The 14,896-nt window shown below is 45.3% G+C and overlaps 1 protein-coding gene across 2 annotated transcripts in view; it reads right to left on the reverse strand.

The window, feature by feature from the left end:
- The window catches only part of SLC1A2 (solute carrier family 1 member 2), a 150,859-nt gene that overhangs the window by 93,225 nt on the left and 42,738 nt on the right, over positions 1–14,896 (reverse strand). The window contains exon 1 of one of the 2 annotated variants that reach the window (XM_036861175.1): positions 5,928–6,015. The exons of the other annotated variant lie outside the window; for it this stretch is intronic. Within the exon in view, the coding sequence (XP_036717070.1) occupies positions 5,928–5,935 (8 nt within the window). The 5' untranslated portion in view covers positions 5,936–6,015. Of the gene's footprint in view, positions 1–5,927; positions 6,016–14,896 lie in introns of those variants that run through there. 2 annotated transcript variants of the gene reach the window in all.

Consider the following 14,896-nt stretch of genomic DNA (forward strand, 5'->3'; position numbering starts at 1 on the left):
CAAATTCCTTTAAAAAATTCTTGGCAAATATCACCACCTACAAGGGTGGACATGAGCTAGACTTTCAGGAGAGAAGAAAGTCTCGCCATCTTCCTACCATCACTGGACCGTGTTGATATTTAATCCACTGCCTGCTAAATAATATTTAGGCATTTATTATTTCTCTGTACTGGCTCCTAGTGACTCTTTCTTACTCCTATTTCATTTATAAGCCAAATCCTCACTTGAATGAATGTTAAATAAATAAATAATATGACCACAACATTTAGTACAATAATAGTATACATTTTAAACCTTGAGGAAGGAAAACTTCAATGTAGGTATTGGAATGGTGCAATAGGCTATTATTGATACTCTTTCAAATCCTGTAACCCTTTCAACCATTGAGAAAAATTTTACACTTAGAAGAGTCCCTAGAAACCTTCAGATCTGGCCACTTGGCAGATAAAGGCCAAAGACAACATCAGCTGCCAGATGACAGAGGTGTCCTACCGGTGTATCCTGGCACAAGAGACCCCCTAGAATAAAAGGGAAAGCTTGTGGCCAAAGGCTCTGTATTGGTCCACTGCTTCAGGCGCTTCTCTTTTGCCCTAACACAGCGGTTCTCAACCAGGGGCAATTCTATAATATCTGCAGACATTTCTCGTTGTCACAACTGAAGAGAAGGGGTGTTCCTTGCGGACAGAGGCAGGAATGCTGCTAAACATCTCCCTGAACAGAGTTAGCTGGCTCCAAATGCCAACAGTGCAAAGGTCAAGGAACCCTGCCCCGAGAAATGTCAGAAAAGGACCCAGAATGAGCTCTGGGCAATTCCTCACGCTTCTCGGCCCCAACCACAACACGCTCCCCTCACCACAACACATCTAAGGTTGTGCGTCATATACCAAGGCACTTTACCGCCATACGTACACAAATATGGACCAGAGGACAGGCCCAGCCCCACCAGAAACATGACACATCTTCTGGGAGCAGCAATTTTACTCAGAACTCACTGAATTGTCTCGATTCTCAGATACATCCTGTTCCCGTATTTTAATATTTCTGAAAATAGAATGTGCCTTATAATTAATGCAGGTTTACCCGCCCCCATGCTACTATGAAATCAATGGAAACTCTTATAAACGATTATGTATCGGAAGCAGAGAAACATGGTAGTTTAAAACACAACACATAGAAACAAACACAAATAGACGAAGGAGTGTGATGTAAAATGTGCTTGAAAGACAAAGACCAAACACAAGCCTCTGTGTTTGGGAGAATTTCTCCCTTGCAGCAGGCTCTTTCCACCAGTGTGAGGTCACGCGCCTCCACCTGGTTGGTAGAAAAGTTCAAAGCGTAGACTTTACTCTCAGGATGAAAAACAACCAGTAGCCTGAGGGTCTGTGACGAGACCAACCATGGTGGGCTCGCTTTAAAAGCTCAGGTGGTCTGCCCTCCTCCTACTGGCCCTCAACCCCCTCCTCCTGCGTCTCCAGCCCATTCACCCCCGCTGTCTCTCTCCTGTTCTCTCCCACAACTGGCACCATTTCCGGCGGCCAGCACTTGGCGGCATTCAGAGGCTCACTAGGAGGACAGCACCCACAGGTCCTGCCTCCTGACGGCCTTGTTTGACTGCGTGGGTGCGCAAATCAGCAGGGAGTGGTCAGTGCAATGGCTCTGGAGTGAGTGAGCCCAGTTACAGACCTGGACACAGCACCTTGGCTGACTGTCTCCCGGACAAGCTTAGGTAACTCTTTACAGCTCGGTTTTCTCCTCTGGAGAATGGCACGGGATTATAGTAGCACTGCCCACTACACAGTTGTTTTTTCTTTTAGGTATAAATAAAATAATCATGTGGGACTTCCCTGGTGGCGCAGTGCTTGAGAATCTGCCTGCCGATGCAGGGGACACGGGTTCGAGCCCTGGTCTGGGAAGATCCCACATGCCGCGGAGCAACTAAGCCCGTGTGCCACAACTACGGAGCCTGCGCGTCTGGAGCCTGTGCTCCGCAACAAGAGAGGCCATGGTAGTGAGAGGCCCGCGCACCGCGATGAAGAGTGGCCCCCACTTGCCGCAACTAGAGAAAGCCCTCGCACAGAAACAAAGACCCAACACAATCCCAAAAAATAAATAAATAAATAAATAAACTCCAATCTCTTTTAAAAAAAAATAATAATAATCATGTGGAATACACAGCGCATGGCCAACTACCCGCAACAGCTGTTCTGGTCTTGTGAGCGGGTTGTAAGCCATCCAGCCACAGTGATTCTAAAGACCCCATAGCCTGGTACGTAGTCACACACTGGGTATCCCTGAATGGGTTGAATGCTATCAAATACATCTAAATGGGGGCAGCCTGTGATTTTTTTTCCAAGTTCATCCTCACAAACCTATAATAAACCCATACAAAATCACTAATTGATTTCTTTTAAATTATTATTATTATTTTTGGCTGTGTTGGGTCTTCGTTGCTGTGCGCGGGTTTTCTCTAGTTGCAGCGAGCAGGGGCTACTCTTCGTTGGGGTGTGCAGGCTTCTCATTGCGGTGGCTTCTCTTGTTGCGGAGCACGGGCTCTAGGCACATAGGCTTCAGTAGTTGTGGCGCGCAGGCTCAGTAGTTGTGGCTCGCGGGCTTAGATGCTCTGCAGCATGTGGGATCCTCCCGGACCAGGGCTCGAACCCGTGTCCCCTGCATTGGCAGGTGGATTCTCAACTACTGCGCCACCAGGAAAGTTTCACTAATTGATTTTTAACAATTAGTTAAAAATAAGGGATAATAGGGGCTTGTGTTGCTTTGTTCTATAAAATGTACAGGGATGAGATCTTTGACCCCACTGGAACTCTGGGCAGAATGCCTTTGGTTAGGATGTGAGCAGAGAGGGGTTAACATTCCAAGACAGTCACTTTGGGTCAAGAATACATTACGTCTTTTCTTTCCGAGGCAAGGAAATTCAAGGACCCTGCTCTGCCACTTGAAAGCAAATTGGTTCTGAAGGTCTAGAATATCACTTTTCTCTTGCTGTTTAGGCTTGCCTTAAAACATTTAGGGCAAGTACGTGAATGACATTGAGAGGTGTAAAATTTCTGACAATTTGGTGAGAAGATAAAGAAAAATGAGAGAAAATGAAAATGGAAGCAATCCTTTTCTTTCAGAGCTTTTCCCCAACATAAAGTACCATGTTAATTTTATTATTTAGTAGAAATTAATTTTCTACTAGCACATTACATATTTTAAAGTATTGTTTATTGTTAATAATAAACATGCTCTTTTAATTCACACATTTTTTTTGCAAGCATTGCATGTACCTCCGGTTATGAAAAGGTAAAAGTTTTCAAAAGTAAATTCAAAGCTGTTGAACTTAACTTTAGATCCTTATTAAGGCAGCAAATATAAATATAATGACTTAAATCAGACAGGAGTGGGGCTTTGTGCAAACAAGTACATTTGGACGTCATAAGTGGGAGTATTAATTGGAGTTAGTAATTCTGGAAAGAGGTAACAAGTATTATAAATCTGTTTATATTCATGGGCCTGGTAACCCCATCTTGGGAACAATGTCCAAGAAAAGTAAATTTAATTCAGACAAAGATGGTCATTTGTAGCACTATTTAGATAATAAGAAAATGACGAACATCTCCATTCAATCACTCTGAAAAGGTTAAGCAAATGATGCCGCACAGTAGTGAAGCATAATGAAGCCAGTTAAAGATGTAATTTCTTATCCACATTCCCACATGGCAACCTAGCGCCTGCCCACACAGCTGGGCATAAAGCAGGTCCTCCACAAGGCCCGTACAAGACAAGAACGGACATAAGAAAAATCACGAGGATAGAAGGGACGTTAGAACAGGAATTTACAGTAACATGATTTGAGTTCGTTTTCTTAATAAAGGGAGGAGGGGGAAGGCAGCCGAAAAAACAGATATAAGACTAAAGACACATAACATGATCTCAAATATTATCCTATATTATGACTAGAAAAAGATTCATTCTAATAATGATTATCTCTGGTTGAAGGAATTGCAGGTGATTTTTCCCCCTTAATTATACTTTTAAATATTTTAACAGTTCTCTGAAATGAGCATACAGAACTTTTACGATCATATTATTAATAACCTTTTTTTAAAAACATGAAACTATAAACAAATGAAACTTTAGGACTTAATTTTAAACAGTGAGAGAAATGAGCCAAAATGTGAAAAGAATAAGTCATTTATATTACTGTGAAAAAGGAAAAGCATCAGGTTTTTCACAGCTTGGTATCATCCACAGTGTCAAATACATACAGTCCTGGCTCAAAATCCAACCTTTCCACACTTTATCTTTTCTTTCTGATTTCCTGAATTATTGCTATCAGCAGTTTCTGCTTCATTTGACTCATTTTTTTAAAATTAATTAATTTATTTCTGGCTGCGTTGGGTCTTTGCAGGCTTTCTCTAGTTACGGTGAGCAGGGACTACTCTTCTTTGGGTATTCAGGCTTCTCACTGCGGTGGCTTCTCTTGTTGCAGAGCACAGGCTCTAGGCACATTGGCGCAGTAGTTGTGGCTCGTGGGCTCTAGAGCACAGGCTCAGTAGTTGTGGTGCACAGGCTTAGTTGCTCCGCGGCATGTGGGATCTTCTTGGACCAGGGCTCGAACTCATGTCCCCTGCACTGGCAAGTGGATTCCTAACCACTGCACCACCAGGGAAGTCCCATAATTATTTTTTTATCATCTTTTTGAGCTTCTAAAAACAGAAATCAGCATGTAAAAGGATAGAGTATTTAAGTACTGTCCCAAATCTGGTAAACCCTAAAACTGGGCCCAAAACATAGAAAACACTCAAAAGATATGATTGAAGAACAGAATGAACATAAGCCATTGTCTTCCCAATTATGGAGGAAAAAAAAAAAAAAAAGAGTAATTTGAAAGGGAAAAACAACAAGAGGAGCTGGTGGTCTTTGTAACACCTACACTTTGTGCTGCAGGAGGAATAAGAAATGCTAGAGTCCCTGAGTAGAGCATTGGACCAAACACCTTACATATTTAGCAATATCAGAAACTATCTTTCCATCATGTAAACCAAGCCTGCTGGCTTTTCCATCACACCAAGTGCAACATCACTTACACTTTTGCTTTTAAATCTTTGGTCCCAAGACCTTTTGCAGCAGGATTAACTGGTTGATGATACAGTCTTAATAAAGTCATTCACATACTGTGCACTTGCACAGGGGAATACAGTTACCACACAACAGGTAAATGGCAGAGCTGAGATGCATGGACTTTTATCTGGACCAATTTCTTCAGCAATGATTGCTGAAGACGCTAGCTAACATTGGAACTTCTAGAAAGAGTCTGGGGTTGAATGCAGAAGACATCCTCATTAAGGACTCTGTGTCATACTTCTGGGTGCTTAAGTTCTTCAAGATGCAATCACGGATGATGATTTCGGTACAAGGTACAGTTTTTCCAACTCATCACTAAACACCTTATTAATATGTTATTTAAGCAATCATCTAAAGGAGAAAACGTCTGTATGAAAAAGTATGAATATCATTTATTCATTCACTGATTCATTCAAAACATACTCATTGAGAAGCAAACCATGTGCCTGGTTCATTGTTAGGCACTGGGGTGCAGGGACCCACACATTTTCTTCACCAGCCTGAGATGTTTCAGGGCCAATTGTTTTTCTGATGAACAGTTTATATTTCCCAATTTGTACTCCTTCTTTCTTGAAACGTCTACGTTTCTAGGGAAGACCTGGTTCACAGAAGGAAGCCCACATTATCTCAACCACTGGGAAAAGCAAGAGTGTTTGCCAAATACCAAAATAGGCTCCAATAAGTGTTTTATAATAACCCATTGTCCCACTTTCTGTTTCTCCTCTTCCTCCAGGAATATAAGGGGATTCCTCTCTTCTCATCACCCCACACTGTCCACTGCCACCCCACCCAAGACTTCTGACCTGACCATCCTCTCGTCTCCAGGAACGCACTGGCCACGTAGCACCGGAATGAGTTCTGTCTTCCATCTCGGTGCTGCTGTACCTCCGAGAAAAATCTGCCAGTTGCTTTAAAGTTTACCTAGCCAGAGTTCTGATGTCACAGAAGTAACAAACTGTCCTACTGACTGTTGTCATTTAGCTGAAAAGCTCAAGGTCACTAAGGGTTTGTTTGAACATTGTGTAATTATGGGAGTTAAAGACCTCATCAGGAACATCTTAGGCCTTTGATGTCCCTTTCCTCTCCATAAGCAAGAACCGTGCCTGTTTCCCATCCAGGTGTTGTGACTTTCCACTCGGCAAGCCCAGCAGCTCGCTAGCAAGCCCCAGGCACTGTCACGAGACCATCCTCCCTGGGCACTTACCCTCACTCCTCTATCACTATCCTTACAGCCACTGCGATCATTAACCGTTCCATCCCTGGCAGCCTCGCTCCCTGACACTTAACCTGGAATCATCAAAGTACTGAGTCTTTACCTGCTAATTCCCAACGTAAATGAAAGAAACCCTCTCCTTTTAAGGTTCGGAGATGTTGCAGCCTTCCAATCGATCCGAAATTTTCACAAGAGCTTTGCCTCTGGGAAAAAATTGTATTTTATTTGGTTCCTAATCTCAGCCATAGGTAAGTCTATAGCATGCAGTGGACACCTTTTGGGCCTCCACCTGAGATTTCAGTCCTACTTCCACCACTCATGATCTGTGTAATGCTGGGCAGATTACTTAACAACTCTGAACCTCAAATACCTCATTCATAAATAATAATAATAATACCTCACAAGATTGTTGTGAAAATTAAATCAGTCAACATACATGTACGTACCTAGAACATGGATAGCATGCAACACATAGTAACTATTATTTTCATCAGTATTTATTCAATCCACAAATATTTCTTAGGTACAATAGCCATTGCCTTTATGAGCCCTTAATGTCCTTTGAACAATTTTGCTATCGAGAGCTGCCATTAGAATCCATGGCAAATCCACAGCCAACTGGATTTTCAGATCTCAGATCCCCTTGGGAGCTTGACTACATTCAAGCTCTTCTAGTTGCAGCATCTCCATCCTCTGTCGGTGCCATTTGTCACTGTAAGATCTTGATATTAGCTATTCTTCACTGCAGACTTACTATGTGCCAGGCACATTCTACATGCTTTACATGTGTTTGGCGAATTTAAATCTTTCAACAACCCTGTGAGGTAGGCACTACTATTATTTACATCTGTAGACCAGGAGAAGGCACAGAGAGGCTGAGTAACTTGCCCAAGGTCACACAGCAGCTCCATGGCAGAGCTGGGATCCAAACCCTCAAACTCAGACTCCTGAGCCTATGCCCAGAACCATCGCACGACCCTGACTCTCCCTGGAGGGGTTTACTGTCTCTCTAGAGAAGGGGCAGTGTGAGGCATGAATATTCGAGAAAGAATGGGAAGTGGAGGAGGCAGGGGTGGGTGTGGGTGAGGCATGGAGAGTAAGACCATCTTTTGGGTGTCGTGCAGAGAAAACAACCAGCTAATCAATTAGTCAGGCACAGCCTGAGCCGCATTCACATTCTACCCCAGAATGTTCTGGGGTTGCCGCAGACCCATGGACGCCTGAGTAGGAGGCAGAGAGTCAGGCTGCTGTCTGGCAGCAAGGAGGGGGCCCAGCTGGAGCCTGGGACACAGCTAATGAGAGCAAAGCTGCTACGGATGCCTCTTCCTCTAGGTTGCCAAGGTCTTTGCCACTTGTAAAACAGGGGGTCACCAGAGGGTTTCAAATATCATTTGGGATACAGAACCAGAGGGTACCTTAAGATCCCTCCACATTGTGGAATTCTAGGAGGCCAGTCCCTCTCCCCCGCCCCAGGGATACCGCCAACGGAGCCAGCTCCATTTTCGAAATGACAAACGGAAGAACTACCACTAAGAGTACTTTCTATAAGCCGGGTGCTTTAGGCTGAATTCTCCCAGTCACCCTCTGTATGGAATTATTATTCTCTCCACCTTACTGATGAGGCATAGAGAGGGAAAGAAATCTGCCCCGGAACATGAAGCCGGCAAGAATTGGAGCCACGACCTGAGCCCAAGATGGGAGAAACTCAGATCAGGTGTAGTCTAGGCACTCGATGGGCGGTGTTGTGACAGAAGGAGCGTCCACGCCTTTCATTCATTGACTCTTTCTTGTTGGAGCTTCTACCATGGGTGCAGGATGCAGAACTACATATGGCAGGTCCATATGCAGTTCCATGCCCTCACTGAGGTCCATGCCCTCACTGAAGTCCGTGCCCTCACTGAGCTGTATTTTCTTTCTTTTTTTTTGAGCGTATTTTCTGTTCCTACAAGGAGAGGCCATCAGAGATGAGAGCTTAGCAAGACACAGGGCCACAGGCAGAAGGAGGGCATCCCCCAGACGCTGGGACCCTGTGCTGATCTCCATAGCTGTCACCAAGCACACAGAGGCTGGATTTAAAAGCAGTTCTTGGAACAGATTCTGCTCCCTCTAACACCAAGAGCACCATATGTGCCCCTGTCACAAAAGGTGAGAAGGCAGACCCCCAGTTGCTCTGGATGTGGTATCCAGGAGGCTGGCAAACAAACTCTCAGCATTTTCTCTCAACCGCCTGGGGGTGGGGCAGGGCTGGGGGCTGGGGGAGGGTTAAGCAGCTGAAAGTTCCCCTTTGTGTTCCTCTCACAGACATTTCTGGAAGGGATCGATGTTGGGTGATTCATCATCTACCCCAAGTAGACCCCAGTCGACTCGCACTGAGAGAGGCCAGCTCATATACCGTGGTTAAAAATAAGTCTCTGCTCGGGGCTTCCCTGGTGGTGCAGTGGTTGGGAGTCCGCCTGCCTAAGGCAGGGGACCTGGGTTCGGGCCCTGGTTCGGGAAGATCCCACATGCCGCGGAGCAACTAAGCCCGTGCGCCACAACTGCTGAGCCTGCGCTCTGGGGCCTGCGAGCCACGGCTACTGGGCCCACGTGCTGCAACTACTGAAGCCCGCATGCCTAGAGCCCGTGCTCCGCAACAGGAGAGGCCACCGCAGTGAGAGGCCCGCGCGCCACAATTGAGTAGCCCCAGCTCGATGCAACTAGAGAAAGCCAGTGCACAGCAACGAGGACCCGACGCAGCCAAAAATAAATAAATAAATAAATAAAATTTATTTAAAAAAAAAAAAGTCTCTGCTCACCCACCTTCCTATTAATAATCTATAAGTGTATTAAGGACCTTAAGCCAAGAGTGAGAAAAGTTCATTTATCCAAAAGTTGCTACACTGGCTCTAATAATTTGGTGAAAATAACTTTATAACCAAGCCCTTGATTTCTCTTCAAAAAGCTAAGGGGAAATGCTAAGTACTAAACAATCCAGCAAAGTGATTGCCTTTTCAGACAGTCTGCTGGCGTCTGAGTACCACTCACCCACCATACATATTACTCTGTGCCTTGACCTCTTCATATGTAAAACGGAGATAATAATCACAATAGCTACTGTACTCAAAGCTTAATACATACAGGCCCTTGTGATGGTGCCTGGAGCATAACACGCACTCAATACAAGTTAGCTATCATTACGCAAATTCAGCATATTTCATAATATTTATGGTAATGATTAACTGTTACTTATTCCTCTCATACTGTGTGCCAGGCACAGGGCTGAGAGTTATAGACATAGCATGATTTAGTCCTCAAGACAATGCCATAAGGTAGGTATTATACCCATTTTATGGGTATGAAAATGGGGAGGGAGTCAGAGAAGTCCACAGCTGGTGGATGGCAGAGGAGGGCTGGAACCCAGGTGCATCTGAACTCAGAATGCTTTGTCATCACAAGGTAAAGATGATTCAACTACAGTCCTGCATACTGGCCTGAGTGTGAGAAGGCTCTGAAGTCAGCATTTCCAACATCAATTATTATAGCATTCCCAAGTCTCCACTATCATCAAAGATTATATTTAACTTCTACCTGTGGTATCACTCATCTGGAAAACTCCTCTTCATCCTTCAAAACCTTACTCAGATGTTTCTGGCTCTATACAGCCTTCCTTGTCCATCCCCACCCTTCAACGAATGGATGTTTTCCATTCCTGAACTATTTCTGCTTCTTTTACCTATTTCTGCTTCTTTTATATATTTCAAAGTGCTGCAACACCAAGTGACTTGCTGTTTGTCTCCCCCATTAGGCTGTGAACTCCTCCATCCAGGCACCTATGATTTATTTTAATTATTTGGGAATTAGAATTTATTTCAATTCTCTGGGAATTAGCAATGCATGCATAATCCACATCAGTGGTTCTCTGCAGGGGCAATTTTGCTCCCCAGGGGACAGCTGGAAATCTGGAGACATTTTTGGTTGTCACGATTGGAGGTGGGAACATGCTACTGTCATCTCATGGGTGGAAGCCAGGGATGCTGCTAAAGTGCATAGGATACAGTGCATAGGATGTACCCTCCACAGCAAAGCATTATCCAGCCCCAAATGTCAATGATGCCAAGGTCAACACACCCTAGTCTACCTAGTAGTTCTCAATTAAGCATCACTGATGCTCTTGACTAAAGAGTTTACTGCACTCCGTACATCATGGCTCAGGGCCTGCTGCAAACTGTGCTTCAGACCTCAAATATTTGTTTGCACCTCTGTGGGAGGATTATATGTCTCCATTCCCGATGCCATGCTTTGCCTTTCCGCTTTGGCCAATGGGATGAGAGATGTCTCAGATGTTCTCCCTGCCTCACCCATAACACTCGCCTATCACTCGAATGCACTCCAGCTGACTTCCAACTGCCAGTGTCTGTGTATCTTTGCCTGAGGGCTTTCTCAGAAGCTAAAAGGCTACTCTGCCCCCATACAGGTCAGAAGTGCTGGGGAATTAAATGCCCCTGCCAGGAGCAGCCCTCAACCAGTGACCGGCAGGTTTGAATGTGTAAATACACCTGCTCCCTCATTCCTGGAGAGGCTGACAGGACACATGATTCCAAGGATAACAGGACATGTGATTTGTCCTGTCTCCACAGACGTCCCCATGGGTTAAACTGGAGCTGCCCACAGTGGTAGCGGGCCTGATAACCTACCCTCTCTTGGCTGCCCTTCCACTTCCCCCTTTCCTACTGGTATTTCCTGCACCTCCCAAATAAACTACTTGTGCTGGAATCCTTGTCCTGGAATCTGCTCTTAGGTACCCGAACCAACACAGAATAGAAATAACACATGTCTCTTCCCAGGAGAAGCATCAAGAACCTTCACATGATTCTGTCATTGCTCTTATTCCCTCTGCTACAACAATGGCATGACCCAGCTAAGGGTTGCGTCTTCAGCCTGGGTCCCACATGGAGGAGACATGGTGGATACTTGCAGTTGGCCTGCAACCAACATGTAAAGACACAAGAAACAAACTTCCGTGGTTATAAGACACAGACATTTGGGAGTTGTTGTTACTGAAGCATAACCTGGTGAAATCTGACTAATATGGGGCTTATCACTCCTGGAGGGACCTTCCTAACTGATGCTATTCTAGAAGACCTGGGCTACTTACCTCCCAAATGATGCTCGTCTAAGGGCAAAATCATACAGCAGAGCCTTGAGGTTGGAGATGATTATTTACTTTCTTCCCTTTGTGGAGTTTCCTGTAACTCATGGTTCCTCATGCAGTGCTGGGAACCGGTGAGCACCTAGAGAGGAGGACTGAACCCTGAGCCATCTGGGTTTTACCACGAACCAGTTCAGGCCTGGTGACTATTTTGGGAAAAGAGACTAAGATGAGGCACTTGGCCTAGAAACGGATGAAGGCACTAGTCACACTACGGCTCTCTGCCTGGGTGACCTTGGGGGAAACCCCTTCCTCATCTGGAGCCTCCCATTTGTAACCTGGGGTCTGACCCTAAGAGCTGAGGTCCACCGCCAGCACTCAGCCTCTGTGGTTCGCTGAAGACCAAAACCAACCTCATTTTCTTCACCCCCTGCTTGATCCACCAGCCCTTAGAACAAGCTAAAATCAGACCCAAAATTTCAAGGGAAAGACTGTCGCATGCAGTTTACCAACAGCTCATTTTTTTTCCTTTGTTCCCAGATGGAAAGAGAGCGTGGCAGCCTCCCTTCTCTCTGTCCTTAACATTCATTTAAATATGAACCCTGTGCAACCCATCAGGCTGAAACCTACTCATGATGTATCACAGGATTTCTCATGCTTGAGTCACTCACATCGGCCTTTGCTATTTTTGCCATATCTGAATACCACCTCTACTAGTACTGACTTAATAATATTTAGCACTGATGGATTCTTTGTACTTAAATACATGTATCTTCAGAGGGAATATTACATGACTACTGTCAATGAAAAACCAGTAACACTTGTCATAAACAGAAGGTAGGCATGAAAACAAATGTGACAACAAACATCTTTATTGAATTCTACCTGGATGTTTGCTGAAGCCTTGGCCTCCTGCTCTCCTGGTTTAAAAGGGAAGTTGAAAGGTTTTAGGACAGTGATAAAGGCCTGGCAGCACCTAACCAAGGTTTTAACTTTGTCCTAATCAGAAAGATTGGAAGATATTTGAAAAGGGAGTAATTTTCTCACCACGGGATGCAATGTTCCTTAATTTGCCACCAGTGAACAATCATCTCGTGTGTCCTCTAAAATCGTCTTTCATTTCATTGAGCATCTGTTTCACGCTTTGAGTAAAGCTGTATCATTGCCTTGGATCCTTACCTCATGTGGTTTCATTATTAATAGCACAGGTTTGAGTCCTGCTCTACCACTTCTTAGCTGTGCAATTTTGGCAAAGTTGCTAAACCTCTCTGGGTTTCTTTTTCCTCATCTGCAAAATGGGGATAATCATAGTCCCTGCTTCGTAATGTGAAGACCTTCGAAAAATGCTTGGCCCACAGTCAGGCTCACTAAATTATGCCTGTCATCATTATCTATTATTGTTCACTCTGTATGGTAGGTATTTTGATGCCCATTCTACAGATGAAGAAAGGAAGGCCCAGTTGAGTAATCTGTCAAGGTCACACAGCCTCACTTTTCCCACTCTTGTAAGCAACTGCCTGAAAGAGCAACCAGGATTTTTATTTTATTTTTCCTAACTCCGCAAGCTTGCTTGGTTGCCTCCCACTAAAATACAGAGGGCATTGATTCCTGGACATAAGCAGTAGGGAGCAGATTCAGGCCCAATTTGTGATGCGCCTGCCTCGCCTTTGGCCCCCAAAGTGCGCCAACGTGTCCTGGGGTTTATCATTTCATGGAGGACAGCACGTGAGGGCAGAGATCTCATCTAAAACCACTGGAGACACATCGTTTGTGTGGAGCCCTGTTACTTGTTGTGATGGGGGTGAGTGTGGACGAGGCTGTCACCCCTGTGCCTTTTTGTTTTTAATATTCCATTTCTACATTTCTCACCTGATTTTACTTCGACTCTACTTCAGATCACCACTTGCAGAGAACACTTTAAAATGACAGAGAAGCACAAGTCTGGAAGAGAGAGAGCGTACGACACATGTCACTTGCCTTCCCTCCCCATACCCCTCTCTGGTCTTAAAGCACAAACAGCAAGTCCTGCTCTGGAGTTGACAGTGTGAAGGCAGCAGAAATAACACATCCCGGAGTGGATTTTTCTTCCCCACCGCCTTCCCAGAGACTAGGGGCTCTGAAGACTAAAGTAATACCCAGGGGATGGGTCTTTTGTCATGGAACTCAAGGCATTGGTGGGGGGTGGAGTGAGTCAGACACTCTTTTAACTTAAAAATTATTAGTTATATTTCAGCATCACCTGTGTTGTAGATGCTCCATCCACAGAATCTGTTTACAAGGCTCCAGGTTCCTTATCAGCAGCCTTGCATCTCCCTGCCTCTCCCAAACTGAAGCAAAACAAATGTGCAGAGAATGAATGGAAACCCAGGCTGGAGGCTGGAAATAAAGACACGGGGCCTTGGGGATAAAGGAGGTACATGGTCTGTAGGACTGTGGGAAAGGGTACCCGGGGTGTTCTTGACCCACTACAGGGCCACACCCAGAGTGCACCCCAAAAGTCCCTGGCTGAGGTTGGGAGTCCCAGGACAAGTAGAACAGTCCAGAAAAAGCCACTCTGCATCCCCATTGCCTGCTGGATTCTGTCTGCCTTGGATTTGATCACTTGATTCTGAAGCAAAGGACAGTCTGGACATTCTCAGGAAGCCCCCCAAGGGGCTTGGCCGGCCAGCAGCTGAAGGACACTTAGTGCTGTGGCTATGGACACCCCAGGTTGCCCATGGGCATTCGTGGGAAGCAGGAGGGGGGAAGCTCTGGATGGAAACTTATGTTCTTCCATTTATGAAAATGGCTTTGTGGATATTTGTCAAAGCACTGTCCCTAACTCTAGATCCCTCACACCCACCAGAGCATGACACAGCCATATCTAAGGGCCTGAAAGGGGCTTGGCATTTCCATATCAGGATGTGACACATTTATTCTGAATTTTCCTGGACTGCCTTCTATGCCACCCATTGCAGGCCAAACAGGGCTAGACCCCACTGTCTGACAGCTGATCATCATAGTTGTTGGTGGGGGGTACGTGGTGAGGCAGGGGGCTGGGTAGGATGGTGTGGTAGTAACTCAAATACATAGCTAATGCTAACAAAAATCCGAATATGATAAGTATCCAGAGCTAGAAAAGTAAGAAACAGTTCATATAGGAATAAAGTAATGAGCTCATCTGGTTGTGGAAATCAAGGATCGCTAGGGGAAATGATGGGGGAGTGGTGACGGTAGAACATTCCACTGTCCCTTCCTACTTCCCTTTGGTGGTGGTCCACCTGTACTCCAAGCAGAGCTAAGCCTCCTCAAGGAAGGAGCCGAGACTGCCCTTAGATAACTGCATGAGTTACCCGAGCTTTCAAGTGAACAAGGATGATGCTGGCGTGGGGGTACCTATGCCCTGCCAGCCACGAGAGAAGCAGCCTGGGGTCTCCACAACCAGCAGCCCG

This window comes from Balaenoptera musculus, chromosome 8 (genome assembly GCF_009873245.2).
Source record: "Balaenoptera musculus isolate JJ_BM4_2016_0621 chromosome 8, mBalMus1.pri.v3, whole genome shotgun sequence".
NCBI lineage: Eukaryota > Metazoa > Chordata > Mammalia > Artiodactyla > Balaenopteridae > Balaenoptera > Balaenoptera musculus.